This window comes from Megalops cyprinoides, chromosome 1 (genome assembly GCF_013368585.1).
Source record: "Megalops cyprinoides isolate fMegCyp1 chromosome 1, fMegCyp1.pri, whole genome shotgun sequence".
Taxonomy (NCBI): domain Eukaryota; kingdom Metazoa; phylum Chordata; class Actinopteri; order Elopiformes; family Megalopidae; genus Megalops; species Megalops cyprinoides.
The window spans coordinates 13,755,794-13,781,915 of record NC_050583.1 but is presented as its reverse complement, the minus strand read 5'-3'; the positions used below and the strand labels follow the sequence as shown (position 1 = coordinate 13,781,915).

Below are 26,122 nucleotides of genomic sequence, written 5' to 3'. Positions count from 1 at the left end.
AAAAAATATTGTCTTTCTTGACAAAAAAAAAAAAACTGGCTTGTTGGATCCTTAGCATCTCAAGTAGCCCTGAAAGAATTATTAGATTTGAAAACAGCTGTTTGGAGTTTGGATGCAGTTGAAATTGCAGGAATTTTTAATTGCTACATTGAAAAATGAATTAATCTTCATGCCCCTAATAAATAACATCCTTTTTCAAGATGTTGTAAAACAGTGTGGACAGCAAGGGATGTCGCATCATCAATAGAACAATTAGATCGTTAGGGAAACTGAGGCTGGTGTATTCTGTTTGAGATCACGACCAGAGTAATCTCTGAAGCCCTGTAAAATTATACGAAGTAGCAGTGTCCAAAAACACGAGAAGGCCAAGACCTAAAAGAAGGCCTACAGGGTTCCCACCCATTTTCACTGACAAGATTTCAAATCTTTGCCATGACTTTTCAATGACTTTAATGGAATTTCCATGACCTTTCACTATCTACAAGTACACAAAATTGCGTAGTTTATTCCACAGGTTGGGCCTAATTATTAAATGACAATTAAACAACAACCTTTTCCATTCACGCCATGTCAGTTATTTTCATACCAACTTCAAACATTCAAAATACAGACACTGCAATTATATTGCTTTGTTTTAATAATCGGTGTGCCATCTCTCACCATCCTCTCATGCTGAACATGCTTCATCCCCTTGGCATGACCTGCGAGGGCTGCCTCTCCCATATTGGTAACATCAAAGCTCTTCTGACAAAGCTTGCATCTAGCAGGTGAAACACCTTTTTCAGCTTCGAGCCAAAGTCATCACCGATTATTACTGAGCCATTAAAGGATTAAAGGAACACAATGCTCGGCATTTCTCAAAAGGAGCACAGAGGAATCATGCTCAAACTGGCTAGCGAGACTGCCAAATGCAAGTGTACGTCACTTTTACTTGCCCTGGCAGAAAAAAGCAACAATAACTATAATAAAAATTATGTTTTATTTATTCATTTAAAAATGATTCATTATTTACAGCAGGCGTCTGAACTTCAATGAAACTAAGTAACGTTACTACGAACATCTGCTGGAATGTAACGCTTGTTTGCTAGGGATGTTTGTTAACCATAACGTAGCTAAATGTCTAATTTAAAAATCAGAACTTACCGATGGCATTGTAGGTCCACTCGACGTTGGCGTGGTCTGACCTCGCAGAGCTGCTTTAACACCAGCCGCTACTGCTTTTTCAGTTATTTCCGCCAAAATCACCACCACCCGTTGCTACACTCGCCATGTTTCTACATTCCCACTGTGCTTGATGTGAATGCCTGAGCTTTTCCATGGGAAAGAACATGCGTCACACAATGGAGGTTTGGTTAATTACCATATTCATTAGGTTCATTCCACATTTGCATATTAAATTTAACATCTACATTTAACATTTATATTTATATAACATTTACATTTATATTTAACACTTATATTTACTTATAAGTTATTTTATATTTTTCATTAATGAAAAATATTACCCTTGAAAAAGACTGACAGATTTGCATCAATTTGTAAATGTATGAAAAAGTGACAGTTGACAATGTTAAATGTGCAAAAACTGTGCAGGATAAATCAGTGTATACATTTTTACAAACGGCGCCCCATAAATGCATGGTTTGCTTGCTAGCATAGGTCGCTTTGAAGCCATATATCTTGCATAAGCAGTATGGTAGGGCTACCCTATCTTTACTCAGGCTACAACTAATCATTATTTTCAAAGCAATGGCACTACGAGACAAGTTAAATCCTAGGCTATAAATCGTATTTGTCAACATCAGTAAAACAATCGTTTGGGCAAACAGAACTTCCCCAGCAAAGTGAATTACAGTCAGTCACGTTATCAGACAAATCCAGAAAAGGCTTTGGCCTCTGATGTTTTTGATAGAATACACCCGCCTTGTAGAAATAGAACAATTTGATCACCATGATGTCTGACAACTAAAATTAGATTTCCTGTTCATTTACACTCCTGAACAAGTGGTGAATGATTTGGAGGGCGGAGCTCAGACTGAAGCTTCACGGAGAATGAAACGAGATCAGATAAAATGTGTTTTCTCCCCTCACTCTCTGTTACCACTGTTTAACAGGAGTAGGAAGCGATCGGATTTTGTGTCTCGCATTAATCCATTAAATATACAATAAGATATTATTTCCTATTTCTCCTACGCCCCTAGTATGACAAAATCAAATTTCATGACTTTTTCAAAACTTTCAATGAATTTACTGAATTCCATGACTTCTCCAGGCCTGGAAAATGTGAATTTAAAATTCTTGAAATCTACAGCATGCACTTAAAGCATTTCATAACAATGGAAGTGAGTGCCACTGGGTTCAACACCTGGTGATCTACCATGTAACTGCCCCAAAAGCACCCTATTCTGATTTCACTGACAATAAGGGTGGTAATTAGCAAGAGAACCAGGAAATCCAAGCAAAGCGTGGAATCACAAATACTCTTCTCTGAGCCTCAGGCTAAAGCATGTGAGGTGCTACTGATGATGATGTGACATTCGTCAGCAGTGACTAAAAAGATGTGTTATTGCATTAGAGGTCTTCAGAAGGGTGATGTGAAACCCAAAAACTTTACTCAAGCCCATGGTCGAATGAAGTTAGGGTCTAAATGATGGAAGTGAGACCAGAGAGAACTGAGCTCAATCCCCTCAGGAGAATAACAAGATATGAAGGCAAGGTGACCAACTAGATAATGGCAGTTCACAAGCAAATGGGGAACATGGGGGTTAACGGTAGGCAGTACCAGCTTCTCCCATATATAGAGGACCAATGGCAGGGGTGTGGGCAGGTACTGCAGACCTGCCCAGTGTTCATACCATACAACAGGGCACGGCAGAATCTTTGGACACGTTGCCTTTCTTTGAAAACAGATATTTCATTGTCCTCATTACATTTGGATCTTGGCAGACACAGAGGATAAGGACTGAGAGGGTAACTGTTATGCAGTGTGTGCCAACACCAGGTTCATTACAGCATTGCCTGCTTGTACAGCCAATTTAGTCACAGTGAGGAAACACCAACTGACAATCACTGGCACTCTAGACTTGCTAATTGGCTAAAATGTTCATCCACTAAGTGCTTATACCACCCTATAACCCCAAGTTCAAAATCTTAAACTATAAAGTCCTTCCTGAGGGATTAATGCGCTTTCTAAAAAGAAATAGAGCCAAACCAGGGTGGCTACTAGGGTGTGTGATGAAAATACGTTCGATGCGAATGTACTGTGAACATTAATCAGTGAACAGGGGTGGATAATTCGTAAAGACCCGAGCCAGACCCTGGAGCAGACCTAAGGATGAGCCCAGACGAAACAGAGCAGAGGTGCCTGGCTATCAGACAACAAGATTCACTGGGTGGAAGTTACAGCCTTCTGGGTAAATGGTAACCTGAGCAGGATGAACCAATAGACCCCAGATAAAAAAAAAAAAAAAAAAAAAAAACAGGTTCATCTGAAAGACACCGAACGTCTATGCTTTTTGCTGCAGGATACAGCAGGAAGGAAAGTGCTGAAAGACTGATTTAACAGGCTAATGTTACTCTGGCCAGGAGGACATTCTATGGAGTGTGGTAGTGTGGAACTCTACAGTGTTCTGATATGCTATGAATTCAGCAAAAATTAATGCTACAGGGAGATGTGATAACTGAATCACACTATGCCCGAATGTAGTATGTATAACTCAAGCTCAGACCTGGGAACAAAAAAGCAACAATGACAAGTGAAGGGAAGGCAACACAAATGTGGTGAGCAGTGAAATCCCAATTAATCTCACACTATTAATATTGGATATCCTTGCAATGGGGAGGATTTATTGAAGTAAGAAATGCATTAAGTAGGACAAGAAAATAGCATGGAATGTCAACAGAGTTTAAAATATCAGGTTTATGTGAACAGACGTGACAGTGAACAAAATTACCCTTTGCAGTTGCAACACAATAAAAATGCAATTCAATTTGCAGTAAACAAAAAAAAAATATATACTAAGGTAACTAATCTCCTGAGTAGGTTTATATTTTCATTAACTTGTCAAATTAAAGTTGTGAATCTGTCTACACTGTAGGTGACAGAGGTTGCGTGCTGAAAAGCACCACTGCGTCAGTTTAGGAAAATGAACTGAGATACAAAAGTAAACCTGCACACCGTTTTATATTATTTGGGACTACAAAAAATCCCAGTAAGACAGTTAATGTAAACAGTAATGAAGCACCCATGTACAGAGGGTGAAGTGCAAATTAGTGGTCGTGACCCTCATCAGTGCTAGTCTCTTATAATGTTACAGTCTTATAACTCTTATGGAGTTACTTCCTGAACACCTGGCTGGTGACCCACGGGAAGCTGAACATAACTAGATGCGCACATTTGCTCAGTAATGGTCTGCACTATTGGTGTGTGTATTTGCGTCAAGGTATGAATTACATGTAGCCATGTATCTTTTACTGCCAGCTTACATCTGTGAAGTCTACTCCCACATACTTTGTATGTGTCGGGTACAAATATAATTATTAAACAAGACAAAAAACCTGGAAAAAAAACCTTTTGATTTACAAATTGATGCGGATATTGGAGTCCTTTCAAGTTGTGCTTCTTTTGACCAGTGATTTGCCAATGTTCCAGATACTCTACTGCTCACATTAAGAAATATATTTTTTCTAGCATCCACCTCATTAGGATTGAATCAGACTGAATCAGAGAAACTATCCTGCAAGGTAAGGTTTGAAATTGGTTAGTTCCACATGTTTCATGAACCAATGTGACTTTTTTGTACGCGCTTTTCCCAAGTGCAAAACATGATAATTTCTTTGAACATATTGACGAATGAGGCCCACTGAGTTTTTTTGTGTATCTTAACTGCACTTTGCCCCTCTACTTACTAAAAAATGTTGTGACATATGATTGCCGCTGCGGCCCATGACTTATTTGACCTTTTTTGTGCGCAAGAGCTGGGCAGAGGAAATAGACTTATGTGTGTGTAAGCATTATTTTCCATTGTCTTGGAAATTCAAACCCTCAAATCTCAAACCCTGCTTCCAAGCAAAACGCCTTCATTTTGGCAAACTGCACCCTGAATGCACATCTCCCCCATGGGAACTTCGGCAGGCCACATCTGAATTCACTTAGTAAGTGGAGGTTATGTGCACTTATCTCAAATCTGAACCAGCCCCTTACTCAAGTTGTTGTCTGCTGGCCTATTTGAAATTGCATTGCTTACAGTGCCCTCTAGTGACCAAATCCATTAAATCCACTTGATTCTGACAATAAAACTTGATGTCTGTGTTCACATTCATTTTGCAGGCATGTTACATTTTGGTGAAAATAAAATGTGTAATAAAAATAGGGGCGGGTCAATTAAATATGACAGTAAACGAAAAAAGTTCTCATTTCCGAACAACATAGTCATCTTTAAATGATAAAACAATCATTTCTGCCTGGAAACAATTCATCTGATAGCACAGAAAAAAAACACTGTAAAAATATATTCATAAATGAAACAACATATGTCATAAAATAAAATTCTGTCTGAACTGCGGTGGTTTACAATTCATTGAATTGCAAATGACCATACCATTCAGCAATTATTACCAGTACACTAAAAACAACAGATAAGGGAATATTGAGATTACAGTCAAACATTGAAGACTTTCTGAAATTCACTCTTGAATATATTTTTAAGTTCAGCAACCATTCTTCCAAATTCATTGTCCTGAGGAAGACGAACAGAGGAAAATTCAATATTAAAATAGAATTTACTAAAATTGAAATATATACAACATCAAAACCACACACCAATCGATTATAACGACCTGCTTTTCAATACTGTAGTTATGGACTGACAACAGAAGCCATGGAACTAAACAGTTTTCAGTGCTTTTCCTTCTTAGTAGTTACAGGCTGTCTCACCTTGTTCACCGTGACACAGTTGTCAAAGACGAGGTTGATGTCAGAGACAAACTGACCCACGACAGAGTACTGCTTGCCCTGCAGTTTCTCAGTGACAGTTTCCAGTCCTTTCTCAACGACTACCCTCCTGTTCATCACCTGCCAAGAACAGACACAACAGATGGCCACAGAGACTGAAAAACTGAGTACGACACGTACACACTCACACATACACAGAGGTGACACAAAGAAGTGGGTGGGCACTATGGTTAAGTGGCTACAGCTGTGGACTTTCAGCCCTAATGTTCATACTTCAGGTACAGCTCTGCTGTTATAACATGGGACAAGATACAATAAAGTGTGACACAAATTCAAAGGTGTGGAGGGACAGCATACAGACATGGGCAGATTCAGATGTACGAACACCTACTATAAAATGCAGATAGATAGATCAGGGGGTGAGCAGACAGACATGAATTACAGATAAACCTCCAAACTCACAGTGTGGCAGTGTCCGGATGAGAAAACTCTCTTGTACAGACACAATAGGAGACACTGGCAATGCTGTCAACAGGGATATGGACATAAGATTGTAATAAACACTCCTGACACATACAGTGGCAACAGCATACTTTCAGATTAACAGAATGAAAAAAATATTTCTTTTTGTTAAGATGACTCATGTTTTCATTTATTCATTTGGCAGACGATCTTTTCTGAAGTGATTTAAAAAGCAAAGTTACGGATGTCCGTAAAATAAGGCCACAGGAACAACAGTACATACAGACATCAGGCCACATTAGAACGAGTGTTAACAGGTCACACAGCGCTACGCTGAAAGTACACGCTAAGAACTACAATAATGAAAACATCAACAACTAGTGTCAGTGTGTAAATCAGTGCAATAATACACAGATATGTCCCTGGCAACACAAAGTGACAGATTACAGCAGCAACATTAAAAGTTGATGGTTATTCCACGCGGGCTCACCAGCATGTAGTCGGAGATGCGACGGCCCTGGGCCTCTGTGAGAGATATGAGACCAGAGTAGCTGCATCGTTGGCTCTCCTTTAGCACACAGTACGTACAAATCCACTTCTCTGTGTTACTGAGAGACAGAGAGAGAGAGAGGGGCAGTGAGAGAGGCACCTCTTAGCCATTCTGTCTGACACTCACATTGGCTGGCTATGACTCAGCCTTTCAGGCAGTTTCTATGACTCAGTCTTTCTTAACTAGGTTGTCTATATTGGTCTATATCTATATGTTCAATTTAGAGTCAAATTTAAGGCAGTGCAAATCCTTGCTGTAATATACAGAAATTGAGCATAATGTTGTTTGTGGCCTAAATTTCAGCCCATCACAACCACTACTGGCTTTTTGCTTGGACTGAATCAGCTCCCCACACACACACACACAGAGGTCATACTATGCCCACCCAAGGATGCTGTCCTCCAAAACAGGCAGGTGGCAGTTAGCATGGAAGGCACGAGGACACTGGTCACAGCACACCAGTTCACCCTGAACACCACATATGAAGCACCAGTCATCATTTACTTGATCTTCCTGTGCATTCAGTAGACGGATGAAGTCATGGATAAGAAACCACACAAGAGAAAGGTTTGGTAAGCATTTGGTTTGGTGTGAGATTTTCAGTGTGTATTCTTTGGAAATGCATAAAAAATTACTTCTGCTAAATATTTTGTAGCAAAAAAAATCATTTGAACTGTGACTAAGCTATAGGTATATAGCACAAAAATAAATATTGATAGCTATCTGTTTATTGGGATAGTTTGCTGACAGTTGTGCCCACATGATCACTCTTATAATGTGGGCTATCACCACAATAATGGAAATATCATTGCATTACTGTACATAATAATACATTTAAAAACAATTTCTTTATTACTTCTACTTGACAAAGGATATGTTTTTTCAGATATTAGCCACAGTTACCAACAGAATATAACAGATCTTTCAATACGCTGTCTTTAACATGGCGTTGTCGGGGTGTTGTGATGTCAGCCATGTGAGAGTGTCCTACCAGGTCCTGGCCAATGCAGAGGTCACACTCACAAAGCAGAGAGTGGCGATGCAAGAACCCCTCCTGCAGGAGACACACACAGAGATATAATCACTGACACTGATTACAGTTACATCTTGCTTTACTTTTCTCTGCTTAGAAGTTGAATTTTGTATGTTTATAACCACATTCCTACTGCCATATATTTCCCCCACCCTCTTCCTCTCTCTTTCACTCCCATTCTCTCTTCATTCTCCTCCCCTTCCCTTCCTCCTCCTCTACCTTAATGAGGAAGCTGAGAGGTTTTCCCTGGCACAAGATGCTTTTCTTCCAAGAGCCAGAGGTGACGCTGGGGTCCTCCTTCATAAAGTCCATGGGGGTCAGCCACTTGTCCTCTGTCCGAATGCATCGGTTGGGGGTGTCTGGAGCAATGCGCAACAGACACGCAAAAATGGTCAATCCACACTCGCACTTCTGAAAAAGTCTAAATTAAACCTCTAAAAAATATGAATGTGAAGTTGGTGTGGACAAACTGAAAGATCTAGTTCAGAATCATATCTAACTGCCTCAAATCTAACAAACCGCTTAAAGGAATGATACAGTAATGAAAACATTTCTGGTTTCAACATTACTGTCAGTGCTCCGCCTCCTTAGCTGTTGTGTTTTTGTTTTCCTTGTCCATGTGCTTTTGTTTTCCTTGTGTTCCAGCCCCGCCCCGCTCCCAGCCTGGTCCCCGCCCACCTGATTTCCTCATTACCTTCACCTGCCTGCCCACCTGCATCCCATCTCCTCGTCACCCCAGCCCTATATATTCCCCGTTTGTTTCATGTTTCGTTGCTAGTTCGTTACAGCGTCTCTTTCCTGTTTCGTCTATGCCTGACTCCACGATCGCCTTCCCCGGAATTGCCCTCGGACTGCCTGCCTGGTTTAGACCCTGGCTGTTATCATTTTCGCTACTCTGTCATCTTCCTCAAATAAAGTCGCACGGAACCTGAATTTGCGTGGTCCGCTCCTGAGTCCTTGCCTCAGCCGTGACAATTACTGTATTAGCCTCAAACAGGTAGTGGCCAAAGGGTGGAAACAATTGGGGATGAGGGAGACACATGAGGGACACAAAGTGTATTGAAAGCAGACACTTCCACACAGCTGTGGTTCCTAAGTTAATTAGGCAATTAACACCCCACATGCAATCACCCAGTGGCTTGATGAGCATGGCAACGATATTATTCATATGCCATACAGCTGTCATTCACCAGATCTGAACCCAATCGAACATTTATGGGAGATTCTGGAACAATATCTAAGACATCATTTTCCACCTCTGTCAAAAAGGCATGAGTTGATTGGCTTTCTCCTGGAAGAATGGTGCCACATCCCTCCTGTAGAATTCCAGGTGCTGGTAGATTCTATGTCAAAATGCATACAAGCTGTTCTGGAGGCATATGGTGACCCCAACACCCTGATAAATGATTTCAAATAGGTTTTTCCACCTTTTGGCCACTGACTGTATCTTCTGGTGTGCACCTGTCCCCTTTCCCTTTACACACATATACACACACCAACCTACACTCAACTAACACAGGCAGGCATGCTCACACACACTATCACCAAGCCTTACACACTCACAAACATATGCACACACATGCACATACACAGTATCACCAACCCTTATAAATACACACACACACACACACACAGACCAACACTTACTGTACACATGTACACACATAAATATTTTACACGGCAATACATCCCACTGACCGTCAACAAATCGATTTTTGTGCAGAGTCCCCCTCATTGACCCACAGGTCACTGGGAAGGAGCTGCCTCCAAATGTCGACGTATCTACACCATTTCGGCTTCCACCCACATGTTCAGCATCCTCTTCCTCTGGGTAACGGAAAATAACAGAAATTTCCCTGGTATACCTTGCAAGTAGTAGGTGCATTTACAGAGTTTCCGTAATTTACTGAGTCATCTTTAATGCAGCTTATTAAATGTAAAATAATGTTGTGAACTGGTACATAGATCAATTGATTTTAAGGTCTACCATGTTGCTCAGAAATAATATCTGAATCACAGTATTGAAATATATTTGACAACATATTTATTGCTAACTATTTGAAATCTTTGACATGGACTCCAGCAAACCACGGCCTGTGACAAGTCAAACCCACTGTGGTATAGGTACCTTAAGTAGAGTGATAGGAATAACTGGTTGAGTGGTGGATTTAGTATTGGAGACAGAATGAAAGATCATTGACATATGGAAAAAATTATGCAAAACAGGAGGTTAGCTGACACCTTATATCTTTTTCTGGGAAATTTGGTTTATGAAGACAGTGTAGATTTTTTACTAAATGGAGTAATACTAAGTCAGAGCAAACAAAATTTTTAAATTAAAGAGCTTTCATTTCCTCACACAAACCAGAAACACCCATTTCAGTTCATGGATGTACTCTTCAGAAAATGATAATGTTACATTAAAATGCTCAGAGGCAGTACTGACCTGTGGTGGGTAGATTGGAGGCAAAAGACACTCTGCGGGTGGGAGGCTGTGAAGGTCTGCGCAGAAGAGCGGGAGAGAAAATGAGCAACAAAGTCATAATGCAGGACATTTTATACTCCAAGAAATTTCCCCATTCCCTCCTCAATGACATCATATGGAATCAGGCACTGACTGATCAGCACACCACTGACACACTTAAACTACTGTCAATTCATCAATAATCCAAAAGAACTTCAGCTTCATTTGCCCATAACCTAAAGAAATTAATAAATTTATTTCGTCCTTTTTGGGGAAAGAAATAGTTTGAGTCCATGTTAAGCTTTTAAGATTTATAGGAAAGCAAGATCCAAACCCCACCCCAATTTACAACAGGGTTGCCAGGATCTCTTTGCATTGTAAAGGGTGGGGAGTACCTTTAAATGCTACTTATTTGGAAAGTGCTTGGCCCATCTGCATAATGAGATCCAAATCTCATGAGAGAGTAGCTGAGGAGCCCTGATGTTGGCTGTACCACAAGATAAAATCAACCCTTCACTCTCCATGTAGTTTTTCACATCCATGTCTGCCCCTACCTTCATTTCGACATTGGCCACTGCCTCTGCAAAACTCCATTTGATTTCAATTTTCAAAAATGAATAAAGATTCAAAACAAAATCTGAGGGGGTAAGACACTAGTAGGCCCCACTCCAGAAATGGAAAAATGACATTTTTGGAAAATCATGCAGAAGATTTTGCCTTCAACCCTCATTTTTGTTGCCATGAACTCTGTTTTTCTAACAAATGTGGGATTTCTTCCCAACCTGGCAACAGAGACTACAATGTGGGAAAAGGTGCAGCCAGTCTCTCCATAGCACCAAAGGTTCTGCTGAGCACCCACTTAAATACAGGGAAATACTCCCCCCGCAGACACGACATGTGCATTGATTTTGAATGGAAAATAAATTAAAACCATACATTAAGAAATGAGTAATTTGTGATAATGTTAACACGATTGAGAATGAGAATTAATATTGAGTGGGAGCCACAGAGCCGTGTCAGAGAGCCAAGAGAGAAATGTGGTAGAGTTTTTCTAGAGCTGGAGGGTGACATTAAGCTGAACAGAAAAGCCATGCATTTTTTCTCAGGTAAGAGTGACAGTAGTAATCCAGAGATGATAGAGTCAGACATGGATATTGAGTTGGAGAGTGAGGACTGACTGTTTTCTGTGGTAGAGTCAAGATAGAGAAACAAGACTAAGAATGTCCTAAAAGGGACGCTGTACTAGTAGCCATTTTTACTATCTCCCCTTGATTCTGACCCCACTGTAAAAGTCTCTCTCTCATCCCATTTTACAGGAACTTTATGGTGAGAATATAGGGATGAGTCAATACAGTACTATAGTCCAATTTTTTACTTGCTGACAGTGGTTACAAAATACGAAACATCTTGGCCAGGGACCTATGCACTTACAAATACGGACAAAAAATATTTTTAAAAATATTTCAGACTAAAAATATACCATAAACCAAATTTTGTCTCAACAGCAGTAAGCTTGACTATTAATTCATATAATATCAATACAACAAGAACTAGAGAGATGGAAATTTGCATTGATGAGGTTACTGTTGGACATTGAAGACTCTCTGAAATTCCTTCTGGAATAAAATTTGGAGCTCAGCACTCATTCTCTCAAATCCCTTGTCCTAAAGGAGAAGAAGAAGAATATTGACTTATAAAACATTATATTTAATTTAATATGCAATTAAAAGTGAAATATGATATACATTATCAAAAACAAAAAAAAATCAATCACAACAAACTTTTCTTTGATACTGTGCTTGCATGACCAGTGTTTTTCTTTCTCAGCTGTTACAGACTGTCTTACCTTGTTGAATGTGGTGTCGTTGTCGAAGATGAGGTTGATGTCAGAGACAAACTGACCCACAACAGAGTACTGCTTCCCCTTCAACTTCTCAGCAACCTGGTCCAGCTGCTTCTCCATGAAGTCTGTCTTGTTTGTCACCTGCCAAGAACAGACACAATAGATGCCCAGAGGGACTGGAAAACTGAGAAATACAGTCACACATATACAGTGGTAGACAAGAAGAACTGGGTGACAGTAGGGTGTACTGGCTACATTTCCAGACCTTCTAACATACATATTTCAGGTAGGCCTCTGCTGTTGTAACACGGGACAAGATACAATAAGGAGACACACAAATTTAAAGGTGTGGAGGGACACATCCAGAGATACACACATCATGCAGACATGGGCAGATTCAGATGTACAAACACCTACGATGAAATACAGATAGATAGAGTAAGGGGTGTGACCAGACAGACATGCATCACCGACAAACATACAAACTCACAGTGTGGCAGCGTCTGGATGAGAAAACTCCCTGCTTGTCTGCCTTGTACAGACACAGTAGGAGATACAGGCAATGCTGTCAACAGTGATAAGGACACAACGTTTCGTTACACACTCGTTATAGTAAATTTATATTTATTTTTCCAGCAAAAGCTGTTGTCTGAAATTACTAACAAAGCAAATGTGTATTATTATTGTAGCATTTAGTCTGTACTGAAACATCCTAAGGGCACCAATAATAAAAGCATCAGCAACAACTAGTGTCAGTGTATAAATCGGTGCATTAATACAGACATATGTCCCTGGCAACACAAAGTGACAGATTACAGCAGCAACATTAAAAGTTGATGGTTATTCCACGCGGGCTCACCAGCATGTAGTCAGATATGCAACGGCCCTGGGCCTCTGTGGGAGATATGAGACCAGAGTAGCTGTATCGCTGGCTCTCCTTTAGCACACAGTACGTACAAATCCACTTCTCTGTGTTACTGAGAGACAGAGAGAGAGGGAGAGTGAGAGAGGCGCCTCTTAGCCATTCTGACTGACTCTTAGTTTAGCTGGTCCAACAGTTTGAATGTTTTATTGAATTATTGAATAATCTGGATAGTCATCACTTTTTGATTCAATCAGGTTTTTATTCAGGTTACTGAGGGGCAAGGATTTGACAGAATATCTGCTATTGTCTACTATGATGAAGGGACGGGATATCTTTATAAAGTAAAGGTGTGAAGCTACTTTGAAAAAAGTAAATCACAACAGTCATATGCACTGTAGGTTGTGCAAGGTTTAGTTATCGCACCACATATCAATGACCGCACTGTGTAAACATTTCAAAGGAAAACATCCTACTATAGCAACCAAATCACAGGCTTCAGACAGACCTCAGCAATTTCCCATAACACACTTAGTGGTGAGGCCTCACTGTTGTGGTGGAATTTGTGCTGAGCAGATGACAGCCCTCATGACAAATATGGTGGCAACGGATATGCTCTGCACTGCAAACAGTCTGCAGAGCCAGAGTACACCACCTCAACACAAATAAGAATAACCATTTCAGAGGCTGTATTGCTGATACTGCAGCCTCTGTCTACCAAGGACCAATAGGATGGCTTTGAGTAGAGGTGCCTATCCTGAGGAGAGTACGGAATCATATGTCACCATCACCTCTCACTTCATGAAAACCTTGGAGCTGAAGTGTGGTTTTGGTTTATGTATCTGGGATGGATTAAAGTTTGCATCAAAGTTAAAGGCTGCAAAAAACATAGATTTAAGGCAGCATGACTTTTTGCCATAACATACCAAATCTCTGTGCAGTGTTTTTTGTATCCTGAAATTTAGTTCATTGCTACTGGTTTTGCGCTTGGACTGAATCAGCCCCTCTGCCTCCCCCCCCCACCACACACACACACACACACACAGGTCATACTGTGCCCACCATAGGATGCTGTCGTCCAAAGCTGGCAGGTGGCAGTTAGCATGGAAGGTACGAGGACACTGGTCACAGCACACCAGCTCACCCTGAACACCACATATGAAGCACCAGTCATCGTTTACTTGATCTTCCTGTGCATTCAGTAGACGGATGAAGTCACGGATAAGAAACCACACAAGAGAAAGGTTTGGTAAGCATTTGGTGAACATTAGCATGTGTTTTTGACAATACATACCATACATTTTCTGCTAAAGTTAAAGTGTTAATAAGCCATATACAGAAAATATGGATATATAACACAAATATATATTCACTTTAATTGTCTGGTCCATCACTATGGTGAGGGAAATATTATTAATGTATCCATTAATAATAACCATAAAAAGTGTTTCTATGTGTCATAATAATTATGTTTTAATGCTTTCACTTGAGTAGACATTTGTTCTGCCAAATATTACCCACAGTTAGCAGCAGAACATAGCAACAGAATATAACAGATCTTTCAATAAGTCAATACGCTGTCTTTAACATGGCGTTGTCGGGGTGTTGTGATGGCAGCCATGTGTGAGTGTCCTACCAGGTCCTGGCCAATGCAGAGGTCACACTCACAAAGCAGAGAGTGGCGATGCAAGAACCCCTCCTGCAGGAGACACACACAGAGATATAATCACTGACACTGATTACAGTTACACCCTGCTTTACTTTTCTCTGTTTTAGCTTTGTATGAAGACACCACATTCCTTTTTCCATCTGCTCCCCCCCCCACTCTCTTTTACTACATTCTTTCCTCCTCTTCTTCCTCTACCTTAATGAGGAAGCTGAGAGATTTTCCTTTGTACAAGATGCTTTTCTTCCAAGAGCCAGATATGACGTTGGGGTCCTCCTTCATAAAGTCCGTGGGGGTCAGCCACTTGTCCTCTGTCCGAATGCATCGGCCCAGGGTGTCTGGAGCAATGCGCATACAGACACGCAAAAATGGTCAATCCACACTCGCACTTCTGAAAACGGTCCCTAACTCCAAATGGGTTGATGGCACAGTATCAGATGAATTAGATGCCTCACATGAACTCAATAACACACACTCTCTCACAGTCCCATCAAATACACACACAGACACACTGACCTTTGACAAATCTATCCTTGTGTAGAGTTCCTTTCACTGACCCACAGGTCACTTCCAAGCAGCTACCTCCAAATGCTGACATATCAGCATCATTACGACTTTCATCCCCCTGATCAACATGTTCATTTTCAATGTCATCTTCCTCCTCATCTTCTTCTTCTTCATCAGAATCTGTGTCTAGCGATTAAAGATTGAAGATGAATAATCATGCCTCACAACTTTGAAATCATGAACTGAAGCTTTTAAATTGCACCCTCTCGGTTAACACTATGCCAACAGATGCATTTAAACTGTTATTTACTGCACGGACAGGCTTCTTCAAAGGAGCAGATACTGGAAGAGAGACATACTGGAAATGTACCGAGCAAGTATCTACTTTAAACTTATTACTATCCTAAAATATTTCATTGATTACATATATATATATATATATATATATATGTATATACTTCATTATGACATTGTCATAGTTTCTCTGCTTTGCAGTGATCATTTGCTTTAGTTATGTATTATTTATTTTGTATATCGTGTCATTGTTTTGTTTGTTTTCTGTGATGTGATGATCCCCCCCAAGCTAGTGTACTCATATGAAAATATGGAAAATTTGAATAAAAAGATGTTAAAAAAATACATACATATATATATAAATTAAATGCAAGTTTTTAAATGTTTGTTTTATTTGTGGCCAGTACCATGACCAACCATGACAATTAAACTCAAAATGAACATACATGACACTATGAAAGAGGCTTCATTCTCTGAGAGAAAAGAATGAATGTCTCAGTCGAGGGCTTCTGCGCTGCTGAAAAGTATAATATATTGAGCCACTCTAAGTTATTGGTACTTATTAGCACTGACCTGTGATGGAGCGTCTTGAAGGAAATGGTCTCGTTTTCTGAAATGCAAACACAAGCACAACAGAACATCAGTCGGCGTGTCAACTTATCACTGTCACCTTCCGGGGTGTGTTTCTGACTGCAGATCCCAAAGCACATGTAGGGCCAGTGAAAGGTCAGTTCCCAATGGAAGAGGAGGCAGTGTGTGCATGTATCATCAACACAAATTTACTTTACCAGACTAACAATAATGATAATAATTATTATGACAATCGTAATCTTCTCAATCATAACAAATTATCATATCCCCACAATACCTCATTGTGAATCACATCCTCATCTTAAATCCTAAAGTAATCCACTGCAAGGTGCTCTGTGGGCTCAAAATATGTCGGGCTTCAACAAGCTTCAACATGTCCATTTTTTACTACTTGCCATTACTGAATGTATAAATCTGCACAAAGGGTATTTCTATGCTCTCCTCCCCCCCGCAAGCCTTTTTGGAACCAGTAATGATTTACTAAGCTTATCTCACCATGACAACCACAACACTCGTGTAGGAGCGCTGAAACCAGACAAAAGCAAGCCTCCAATACACGTGCATGTAACCGAAAGCTACTTCTCACACCACACATCCTACAGAACACCACAGTGAAGTGGGTCCTAAATGAAGGATAGGTGCTCTTCCACTGATATCATCGAAGCAGTGCGTAGGCGCACAACAAGTTAAAGAGAGCCGAGAGTGGCGCGACAAGGGGACCATGGCCAACCCATCCACCCCTATCCCCAGCAGAACAAAGCCAATCGGCTGTGCATTTGTGGGCTCCCGTGCATTGTTAGCAGATGACACTGCTAGTTTTGAGTCCTCACTGCAAGGCTCAGCCAGCACCTCAAAACAAGCCACTCCAGAGCCCACCCGTGACTGCAGAAAGCACATCCATGGCAGCTCATTGGTGCCTGAAGGCAGGGCACTGCTCCAAAAGCTATTTTCAGCTGTGGCAGGGAAGTCTATAACATGTCTAGGCATCTGGGATCGGTGAAGTCAGGATTCAAGGCCATGAATGATTTCAGGATGAGTCATAAATGCTTACCTCTGTGAGGGACTAGTGCCGAGTGACATCTTAACCATAATCTAATAACTTTTTAGTCCCCCGTCAACAAACTAATTCAAATGGAAGTTTCTCTTATTACCATCAGACACTAGGGGATGTATGGAAGGAAAACATACTATACTAGACACTGGATAAACATCTCCTTATGGACTGCCATTTTGTTACATACTACCGATAAAGTGAAAAGAACACATACACACACACAAACTATGGAATGGCATATTTTAGCATTTCAATAACATTTATTTTAAGCTAACTAACATGTATGTATTAAAGTATTATTTAGAAGACAATCGTTTCAGATTATCATTTATATCGGCTGGCCGACGCCATTCTTCCAGGCTTTTTATTTAAGCTAGCATTTAACATACTGTATGTCTCACACAATAATCACAATGCAAAATTGTTCACAAAATGTTCAGACCTTGAGCTAGACCTTTCCCATAAGAACAAACATATGCATATGCATTTACATTGTCCCAAATCTCTAAGATCATTTACACATTTATTGTCACATTTGAGAACAGTACAGGAGTCTAACTCTTAGGCTTAGTCACCCAATAGACACCACTTAATCACCCAGTGGATGCCAACAAGCATGAAGGTATATTACAGTTTGGTACCTGAGACACTTGACTTTGCTGGGTAATGAATAACATCTGACAGATGTGATAAAGATGTTATAACTGTATTCCACAAAGACCTGTAGTGTTAGATCAACCCCAATAGGGATCAGGAGCTCAAAGTGTCTAGTGCCTTTTGGCTCATACACTTCTGAGATCCTCAAGAACCTGCTCAACTAACCCCTACAAACAATCTGGGCTTATATTGCGACAAGTCTGGTAAGCTTCCAGCAAGGTGACTCCAGGTGTCTCCACCCCTAGCCTGACCTTGGAAAACATTCCCATACAGATTACAGATTGTAATTACAGAGGTTATACAAATAACATGGGCATTTATTCAGGGCAAGTGAACATGTGGTGGTGGAATGAACTCCCCACAGGGATAAGGACGGTGGAATCACTGGCAATCTTCTGACGCAGACTGAAGAGCCACCTCTTCAGACTGCATCTCGGTTCCACCTCAGTCCCCACCCCCTCACATCTACTACTTGTAGTTCTTGACATTTATTTTATGTGTAGTATTGTCATGTGTTTTGGATTATGTGATCTAGTGACTGATGTATGGTAGTATACTTGGCTTCCCTTGCCTAGTCAGGTTGTACAAATTAACTTGTGGTAGGGCTTATGTTCACACTTGCTGGTCTGGGAGTGTTATTAGCCAGGTATGACACTGTTGCTCATTTAACTTGAATGGATACATTTATGTTCTATTGTGCTGAAAGTCCCTCAGCTCCACAGCACTTGAGGTCAGGTTAAGACCGGTGCGCATTTTTCCATAACAAATGCTTACATCAGATTAATCAACGTGTTATCGAGTCTATTCATTGTTTGGCATTTGTCAACTTCTAGCATAATTAAGTTGTTTCTTAATAAAGATACAGCACAAAAATTTATGCAACCTCAGCCCAGACCCAGCTTCGTCTGAGCACCATAGACATGGTTCATGGTTCAAAGTCTATACACCCTAGGCCAGCGGTTCTCAACCGGTGTGCCGCGGCACAAGTGAAGTGTGCCGCGGCACAAGTGAAGTGTGCCGTGGAATTTTGAGGAACCCGATGCATTTTTTTATAGGTGTGTGTGTGCGCACTTATACTCTTTGAAAAGACTGATTGTCAGGGCTCAGGCATGGACTCAGACGTGGACCATGAGTGCTCAGATTCCAGGAGTTTATTTACAGGGTAGTCAAACAAGCAGGCAGTCGAAATCAGGCAGAACGGCAGGCAAAGGCGGTGTCGAGGAGCAGGCAAGGCAAAACCAGAAAATACAAACAAGAAAACACAGGCGGGAACGAGACAGGCAGAAACACTGTAACGATCTGGCAAACGAGACAGACAAGCAGGGCTGATATAGGGCTGGGCTGACGAGGTGATGGGAAGCAGGTGTGCAGGCAAGCAGGTGGAGATGATCAGGTGGGTGGGAACACAAGGAACATGGACAGGGAAAAACAAAAACAGCACAGCTAGGGGGCGGGAGCACGAACACTAATGTGTTATATTGTGCTATTAACCTTCTCGCACGTAACTTATTTTTATGCTATTTAGCGCACGTGTTACATTACATGGTTTATGTTTTCATTAGCGTTATTAAGCTTCTCGTCGTTTTCAGTTAGCATTTGCTATATTTTTTAACGCTAAATCGCTGTTTCCTCAAAGCTAATATTAGCTAGAATTTTTCTAATCTCGTGTTCTAATCGCACCGGTTTTAGCATCTGCGCTAAATGGCAAATCACACCGGTGTGACCATACGTGCAAAAGGGTTAATGAAGTAATGTTTTGTTTTATTTTATTTATTTTATTTTAGCATGTTGCTGTTCATGATGCGCACTATGTTGGACAAGTTCTTGCTCCGATGCACTTCAATGCATTTTTAATAAATTATACGACTGCCTGTCTGATTTACCAAATTTGTTTGATAATTATTTGACAGTCTGCTGTCTTACAATATGGGTCAAATATCGCTAATGACATTATAGCCTATTATAATGTGTGTGACATTCTTCATAATCGATAACCAACTTTAAGTTCTGGTTTGACCTTTGATGTGCCTTAGCCCCAAAAAGGTCGAAAACCTCTGATATTGAAAATAACTCTGCACAGAGTGGACTATTACAATACACAATGACTAGCTTAATATTACTGTGCATTAAATTAAATTGCATTGATACTCACGCCACATTGTCATTGTGTTTGTATGTGTATGTGGTGTGCCTTGATGTTCTGGTTTGACCTTTGATGTGCCTTAGCCCTAGAAAGGTTGAAAAACTCTGCCCTAGGCTATGCCACAGAGAGATACTTAGGTTCAAGGATATGTCTTGACACATATCTTAAAATCAGTTGGAAGGAGTATGGCTGAGACACTAAATTAAGCTCCAAACAAAACTTTTTTCTATTGTGATATTGCAGTCCTGCTGGAACTTGGGCAAACAACTTTTAGCTATCTGGCATAAAGATTGGTCTGCCCTATGTCAATAACCTTTAAGGACTGAGCAATAAGGCTCAAATCATTTCACTTTTTCTTTTTTGCTTTAGAGATACTGCTATCCAGAGCGACTTATGAAGCATATAATTTTTACGTGTTATCCAATTATACACTTGTATATTTACTGAGGCAATTTCAGTTGACAACCTTGGGATATAAAAGCAGCGGCAAAGCTCTAATCAGGAACTGGGAAAGCTCTGGGGTTCGCATTGGGTTTGACCTTTGACTCCTTAACCATTGCAAACACAGCCACACCTGGCTCACCCAGCCGATGTGATCATGTCAACATATCATATTTTAAAATTTAACAACTTGTGTTACATGTTTTCAATGACAGATCCATCCATATACATACAGTACATATACTGCTGTAAACATTTCTCATTTAAGAACAAAAATGTCCTCAATGTAACTATTTTACAAATGTCTTACAAATATGCTGTTACATGTAGCATATCCACCTCTACAAATGCCTTCACTGATATTCATTTTTGCTAGTGTAACACACCAGGGGAATAAACCTATGCAGGATGGAGCAGAATAGGGTCAAAATGGCAAGGCAAAGTGGACAAATTTATCTGAACCTGAATGAGAAACTGTCCTTTACACTGACTGACTGCTCATGTTGTTGTTTGACCGGGTAGCACAGCTGTTCGCTTAAGCTGGGTTAGTCTGTTGACAACAGAAAAATAAACATGTATTTTTAACATCTGAAACACAAGCACATGCACTGGTGTGGTTTGTATTACTTTGTAATTGCACTGAGATTCCACCTCTGGGCTGGTATTTATAATGCACAATGTTACAAGCATGTTATAACATTAGCATGACAATGCAGGTTCTGCTGGTCGCTGTGCTGCTAAAAAGCAGAGAGCCAGCATATTAATGAGAGAGAGGATGTATTACCTTATTCACCGCACATCCCCTGCGCATTTTGTTTGTGCATTTCAATTCACCATTCTGATTAAACAGTAGGAGAAAGAGAGATATCACTGTTAGCACAGTTGTGTTACATGTTTTGAATGACAAATGTATCCATACACATACATATACTGCTGTAAACATTTCCCACTACTTCAAGATGATGGATTGTTTACAAAAAACAAGTTTATTTCAAAGAATACATATATATTCATTTACTGATATATATGTAAATGTAAATGAATACAATGAACTTTCCCCTGGCTTATTTAAGGCTCCCCAGTCTCTCAACGGGGGAGAAGTACTGTTGAGTGAAAAATATGGAGGGAGTGATTACTATTTGGACGGAGCTGAAACTGTTTACCAAATCTGTACAACAAACTGCATTGGTGTCTGATCCTGGATTGTGTTTGACTCCGTTTTTGCCTGCTAACTTGGACTTGTTTGCCGCACTAGGAACCAGCTTAGTTTACCAGTGATAGAGATGGATTGAGGGAGGGCAGGTAGGGTCCAAATGGAGCTAGGATTGTTTTTTACTTTCTTGTCATTTTATTACACAACCCCATGATATTATGTCCAGTAAAATGTGTTTCATTTAAAGCTCAATTTCACAAAATTATTTTAAGAGAAACACTCCATGACAACAATTGCTCACCATGGTCATACCTACTGATATCACAGGTAAATGGGATCAGACACAATACCTGAACATGTTGAGTGAGTTCAGAGTAGTATGTCTGTAACCCCCTCTCCTCCTCCCTCACCTTAATCAGTTGTGCCAAAGGGATGCCATTGCAGCGAATGCTCTGCTTCCAATTCTTCCACTTCTCCTTTCCCCCTAATTGCTCAAAACCAGAGGGGCTGTACCAGCGGTCTTTTACCTTTATGCATACCCGGCCTAGGACACAGAGGTAGACTGATGTACAAGACACTCAAACAGCTCATTACACAGCCATTTTTTTCCTGTCGGCAGGTAACCACCTACAAAGATACCACTGCTACTGCTTCCACCATTGCTATGACAAATGCCACTGTCTTGTACCTTTCTCCAGCTTGTATTTGTCCAGGATGCCCTTTTCGGACCCACAGGTCACAATTAGTCTGTCTATTTTCCGGATGTCCGTCTCATTGCTCTGCAGTGGAGAACCTGGGGCTGAACAGGAACATTATGATACTCCTGTGTGTAAAGCAGGCATGACATGATACATTCGGCTCATGATGTTTCACGAAATGGAGCTCACAATATGAAGCTATTTATGAGAATGGAAATATAACATGACTGAACAAGTTTTTTTTTCTTTTTCCTTCTTTGATATATATAAATCTCTCTAAAACATTTAATCATTTTCTGATTTTATAAAATTTTTGTTTTGTCTCATGCCTGCTATAGATTTCTTCTTTCCAACCACTAAGGACTGGTTTCTGACAGGACTGGCAAAACTATGATTTTTCAACCCTGCTGTTTCTGTCATTTTTATGTATCTTAATTTTTCTCCGTGCACTCTGACCAATTTCAAGACAAAAACATTAGGGCATCTGATACTCCTGATCTGATCATTCGCAGCGCAGTGAGGTCGTCTCTACCAAACTACATTATATTGCAAAATACTGTATCACAAAGCTCTACACCTCAGTGTCACACCAATGCACCCAATGCATGAGACAAACTGGACTCCCAATCTAAGCACTCTGTGTCATAATCTGCTTTCATATCCATGGCAGCTGCTGACTCACAGTTGGACGGTTTCGGTGGCCTTCTCTGGCTGGGTGTGATTTGGGTAGAAGGACCAGGCTGCTCCTGTTCAATTCTCTCTTCCTTCCTCCCCCCACTCCTCTGTCTGTTTTCGACCTTCTTCTCTTTCTCCTCGTCCATCTTTGTCGGTAGAATCGTGGAGGGAGAGCCTAGATGGCATTGCAGTGGAGAACAGTGTATTGAACAGTAAATTACTGAAAGGGTAATTTTTGAAGGGTTTCAAAAGGGTGAGGCACTCAGCCAAAAAAAAAAGAAAAAAGAAAAAAACTATCACAATTTTACACAACATAATAATATAAAATCATGTTATATTTTATTTGTTCTTCCAAGTCCATCCACGACCTTAAGAAAATCAAATTGTCTGTGTCTGCCAATAATGGAGGAGCAGACCTAGAGACCATTGTTGCTGCTTATTCAGCAAATAGTCAGCAAGAAGAGGCCAAATTCTTCCAATACAGACCACTGAAGAGAGCCAGGCCCTGTGACACAGTCACTTTGATATGCTTTACAAAGGGCTTGAAATTCATAGAAGGATTTGAGACACATCAACATTAAGATTATACTGCACATTAACTAAATTACAGATAAAGTATATGACAACATATGCATTCACTGAACAAATATATTAGATATATTGAGGTGGTTGAAACATTTATTTTCCAGTGGTGTCAGTCAAAGGGCAATCAATAAAACCTCACTAACCTGAATAATTAGGAACAAATCTAAGCTTTCAAAGGAAACATCCAAAAAACCCCAAAAAGCCACAAGAAAATGTGTTTTTTAATTTGCAGTAAATTGATGTACTGGACTTTCTGGGCCCAACCATTAAGACTTGAAGCGCACTGATTGGTGATGGTTGTGAAAAATCTCAGAATGTTTAAGTCACTGTTACGCTGACGACATCCAACTCTTTTTCTCTTTCCCTCCCTCTACCTCCCAGGTCAACGAAAGAATCTCTGCATGCCGGGCTGACATCTCTGGTGGACTAAGTGGTCATTGCTTTCATGGACCCTGTGCCGTGATCTGGTGTTGACTGTCTTAGAGTTGCCCTCATGACTATGCCGGTCCCTTGCCTCCCGTCCCCTAGGTATGCTGCCATAATGTTAGCCTGCCGGGGTTTTTCCTTGTTGCACACCTTTTTCTCTGCCCCTCCTCTCCTGCCTCTCTGTTCTACATCCCTGCCATTCTTATCATCCACTAACCACTGTTTTCTGTTTGCTTCCTATCCCTACTCTGGGCTCCTGTCCGGAGCTGTAGCCCAAGCGTCTCAGCCCTGCCCATCAAAGCCTACTGCGTTCCAAGAACCGGACATCCTAGGAGACATTCTTATAATCACTCTGCTGTTAACTACTATTGTCTGTCAATCGTAAATGTCTTAAAGTACATCGCATAACTTGTCTCTAACTCTATCTGCCCAGTGCCGGCCAGAAGCAGATGGGCCCCCCCTATGAGCCCGGTTCTGCTCAAGGTTTCTTCCTGATAGGGAGTTTTTCCTTGCCACTGTTGCCTTAGGCTTGCTCTCAGGGGGTCTCAGGCCTGGGAACATGTAAAGCTGCTTTGTGACAACTTGTGTTGTAAAAAGCGCTATACAAATAAAAATGAATTGAATTGAATTGAATCTCCTGGACTTCAAGGAGTACATTGCTCGCACATCACGGGCCTGCCGATTCCTCCTCCACAACATCAGGAGGATTCGTCCGTTCCTGACAACATACGCAACGCAGCTCCTTATCCAGGCCAAAGGCCTCCCTCGACTGGACTATTGCAACGCTCTCCTCGCAGGCCTCCCAGCCTGTACCACCCAGCCTCTCCAGCTCATCCAGAATGCAGCTGCCCGACTAATCTTCAACCTCCCCAAATTCTCCCATGTTACTCCCCTGCTTAAATCCCTCCACTGGCTTCCTGTCGCTGCCAGGATCAGATTCAAGACCCTGACCCTCACCTTCTCTGCAATCAACAGGACAGCCCCTGCCTACCTCCAAGAACTCATCCAGTCCTACACACCAGCCCGACCCCTGCGCTCAGCAGCAACTGGACGCCTCACTCCTTGCATGGTCAAGGCAGGAGGTGCTCACTCGTTCTGCCAGACATCGGCGTTTCACCTACATCGCTCCCCTGTGGTGGTACAAACTCCCTGTCCTGCTACGGACAGCTCCTTCACCCCATTCCTTCAGACGGGGCCTGAAGACGCACCTCTTCAGACTCTACCTGGACTGACCCAGCACACAATTGCTGCCCCCCCCCCAATCAGTGCTGTCGTAAATTGCTGTGCTTTTTAAATAGTTTCTTGTTGCTGCCTTTACCCTGACGCTCATTGCGCCGTTTGAAGTTGTTGAAGTTTGCTGTTTGAGGGTGTATCGTATTAGTTGCCCTATACGCTGTAATTGTACAAATCTGATAGTACTGTGTCCTCAAACAGACCTTGCTCTCAGCTGAGAACTGTCTCATTGTGGAACTGTACACATCCTGTCCCCACACTGTCGCTATACTTACTGTATGCACTTTTGTAAGTTGCTTTGGATAAAAGCGTCTGCTAAATAAATAAATGTAAATGTAATGTAAATGTCACTGCTGATTTAAGGCAATGGGGTAGTGCTTTACCGGACAAGACTGGCTGTCCCTTAAAGCAGAGGTGAATGCACAAATGCATACTGACCATCCATCAGGGTGGCCTGCAGGGACTTCAACACTTTGTAGCGCTTCAGAATGTGGTCTTTGAACACAGACGTCCAGAACGTCTTGATGAGGTGAGGCTGCTCTGTCTCCAGCCGGTCAAGAACCTCGTACAAGTGACTCTCCCACTGCTCCGTGCTTCCCACTGCATTCAGCTTCTGCACACAGGTGGAGAGATGAGTCACGACAGGCATACTCTCAGACAAGAGGTGTAAAGGGTCCATCACTACTTGATTCTCCACTGGGACACTGCTGTTGTCCACTTGGGCAAGGTGCTTAACCCTGAATTGCTTCAGTAAATATATCCAGCTGTGTAAATGACTAGCATATAAACGCTGTAATCTATGTGAGTCGCTCTGGATAAGAGTATCTGCAAC

The 26,122-nt window shown here is 41.2% G+C and overlaps 1 protein-coding gene across 1 annotated transcript in view; it reads right to left on the bottom strand.

Annotated features, from left to right (window-relative positions):
• Positions 1–3,722: 3,722 nt before the first annotated feature.
• LOC118773647 overlaps positions 3,723–26,122 on the bottom strand; it is a 36,391-nt gene continuing 13,991 nt past the window's right edge. Inside the window, exons 13-33 of the mRNA XM_036522709.1 lie at positions 23,054–23,192; positions 22,362–22,472; positions 22,084–22,217; positions 21,305–21,358; positions 16,208–16,244; positions 15,350–15,526; positions 15,032–15,171; positions 14,804–14,866; positions 14,230–14,357; positions 13,165–13,282; positions 12,309–12,446; positions 12,047–12,126; positions 10,445–10,584; positions 9,697–9,825; positions 8,218–8,357; positions 7,957–8,019; positions 7,351–7,478; positions 6,906–7,023; positions 6,416–6,478; positions 5,936–6,073; positions 3,723–3,728 (exon numbers count right to left, since the gene is read on the bottom strand). Coding sequence (XP_036378602.1) covers positions 3,723–3,728; positions 5,936–6,073; positions 6,416–6,478; positions 6,906–7,023; positions 7,351–7,478; positions 7,957–8,019; positions 8,218–8,357; positions 9,697–9,825; positions 10,445–10,584; positions 12,047–12,126; positions 12,309–12,446; positions 13,165–13,282; positions 14,230–14,357; positions 14,804–14,866; positions 15,032–15,171; positions 15,350–15,526; positions 16,208–16,244; positions 21,305–21,358; positions 22,084–22,217; positions 22,362–22,472; positions 23,054–23,192 — 2,244 coding nt within the window. The remainder of the gene's footprint in view (positions 3,729–5,935; positions 6,074–6,415; positions 6,479–6,905; positions 7,024–7,350; positions 7,479–7,956; positions 8,020–8,217; positions 8,358–9,696; positions 9,826–10,444; positions 10,585–12,046; positions 12,127–12,308; positions 12,447–13,164; positions 13,283–14,229; positions 14,358–14,803; positions 14,867–15,031; positions 15,172–15,349; positions 15,527–16,207; positions 16,245–21,304; positions 21,359–22,083; positions 22,218–22,361; positions 22,473–23,053; positions 23,193–26,122) is intronic.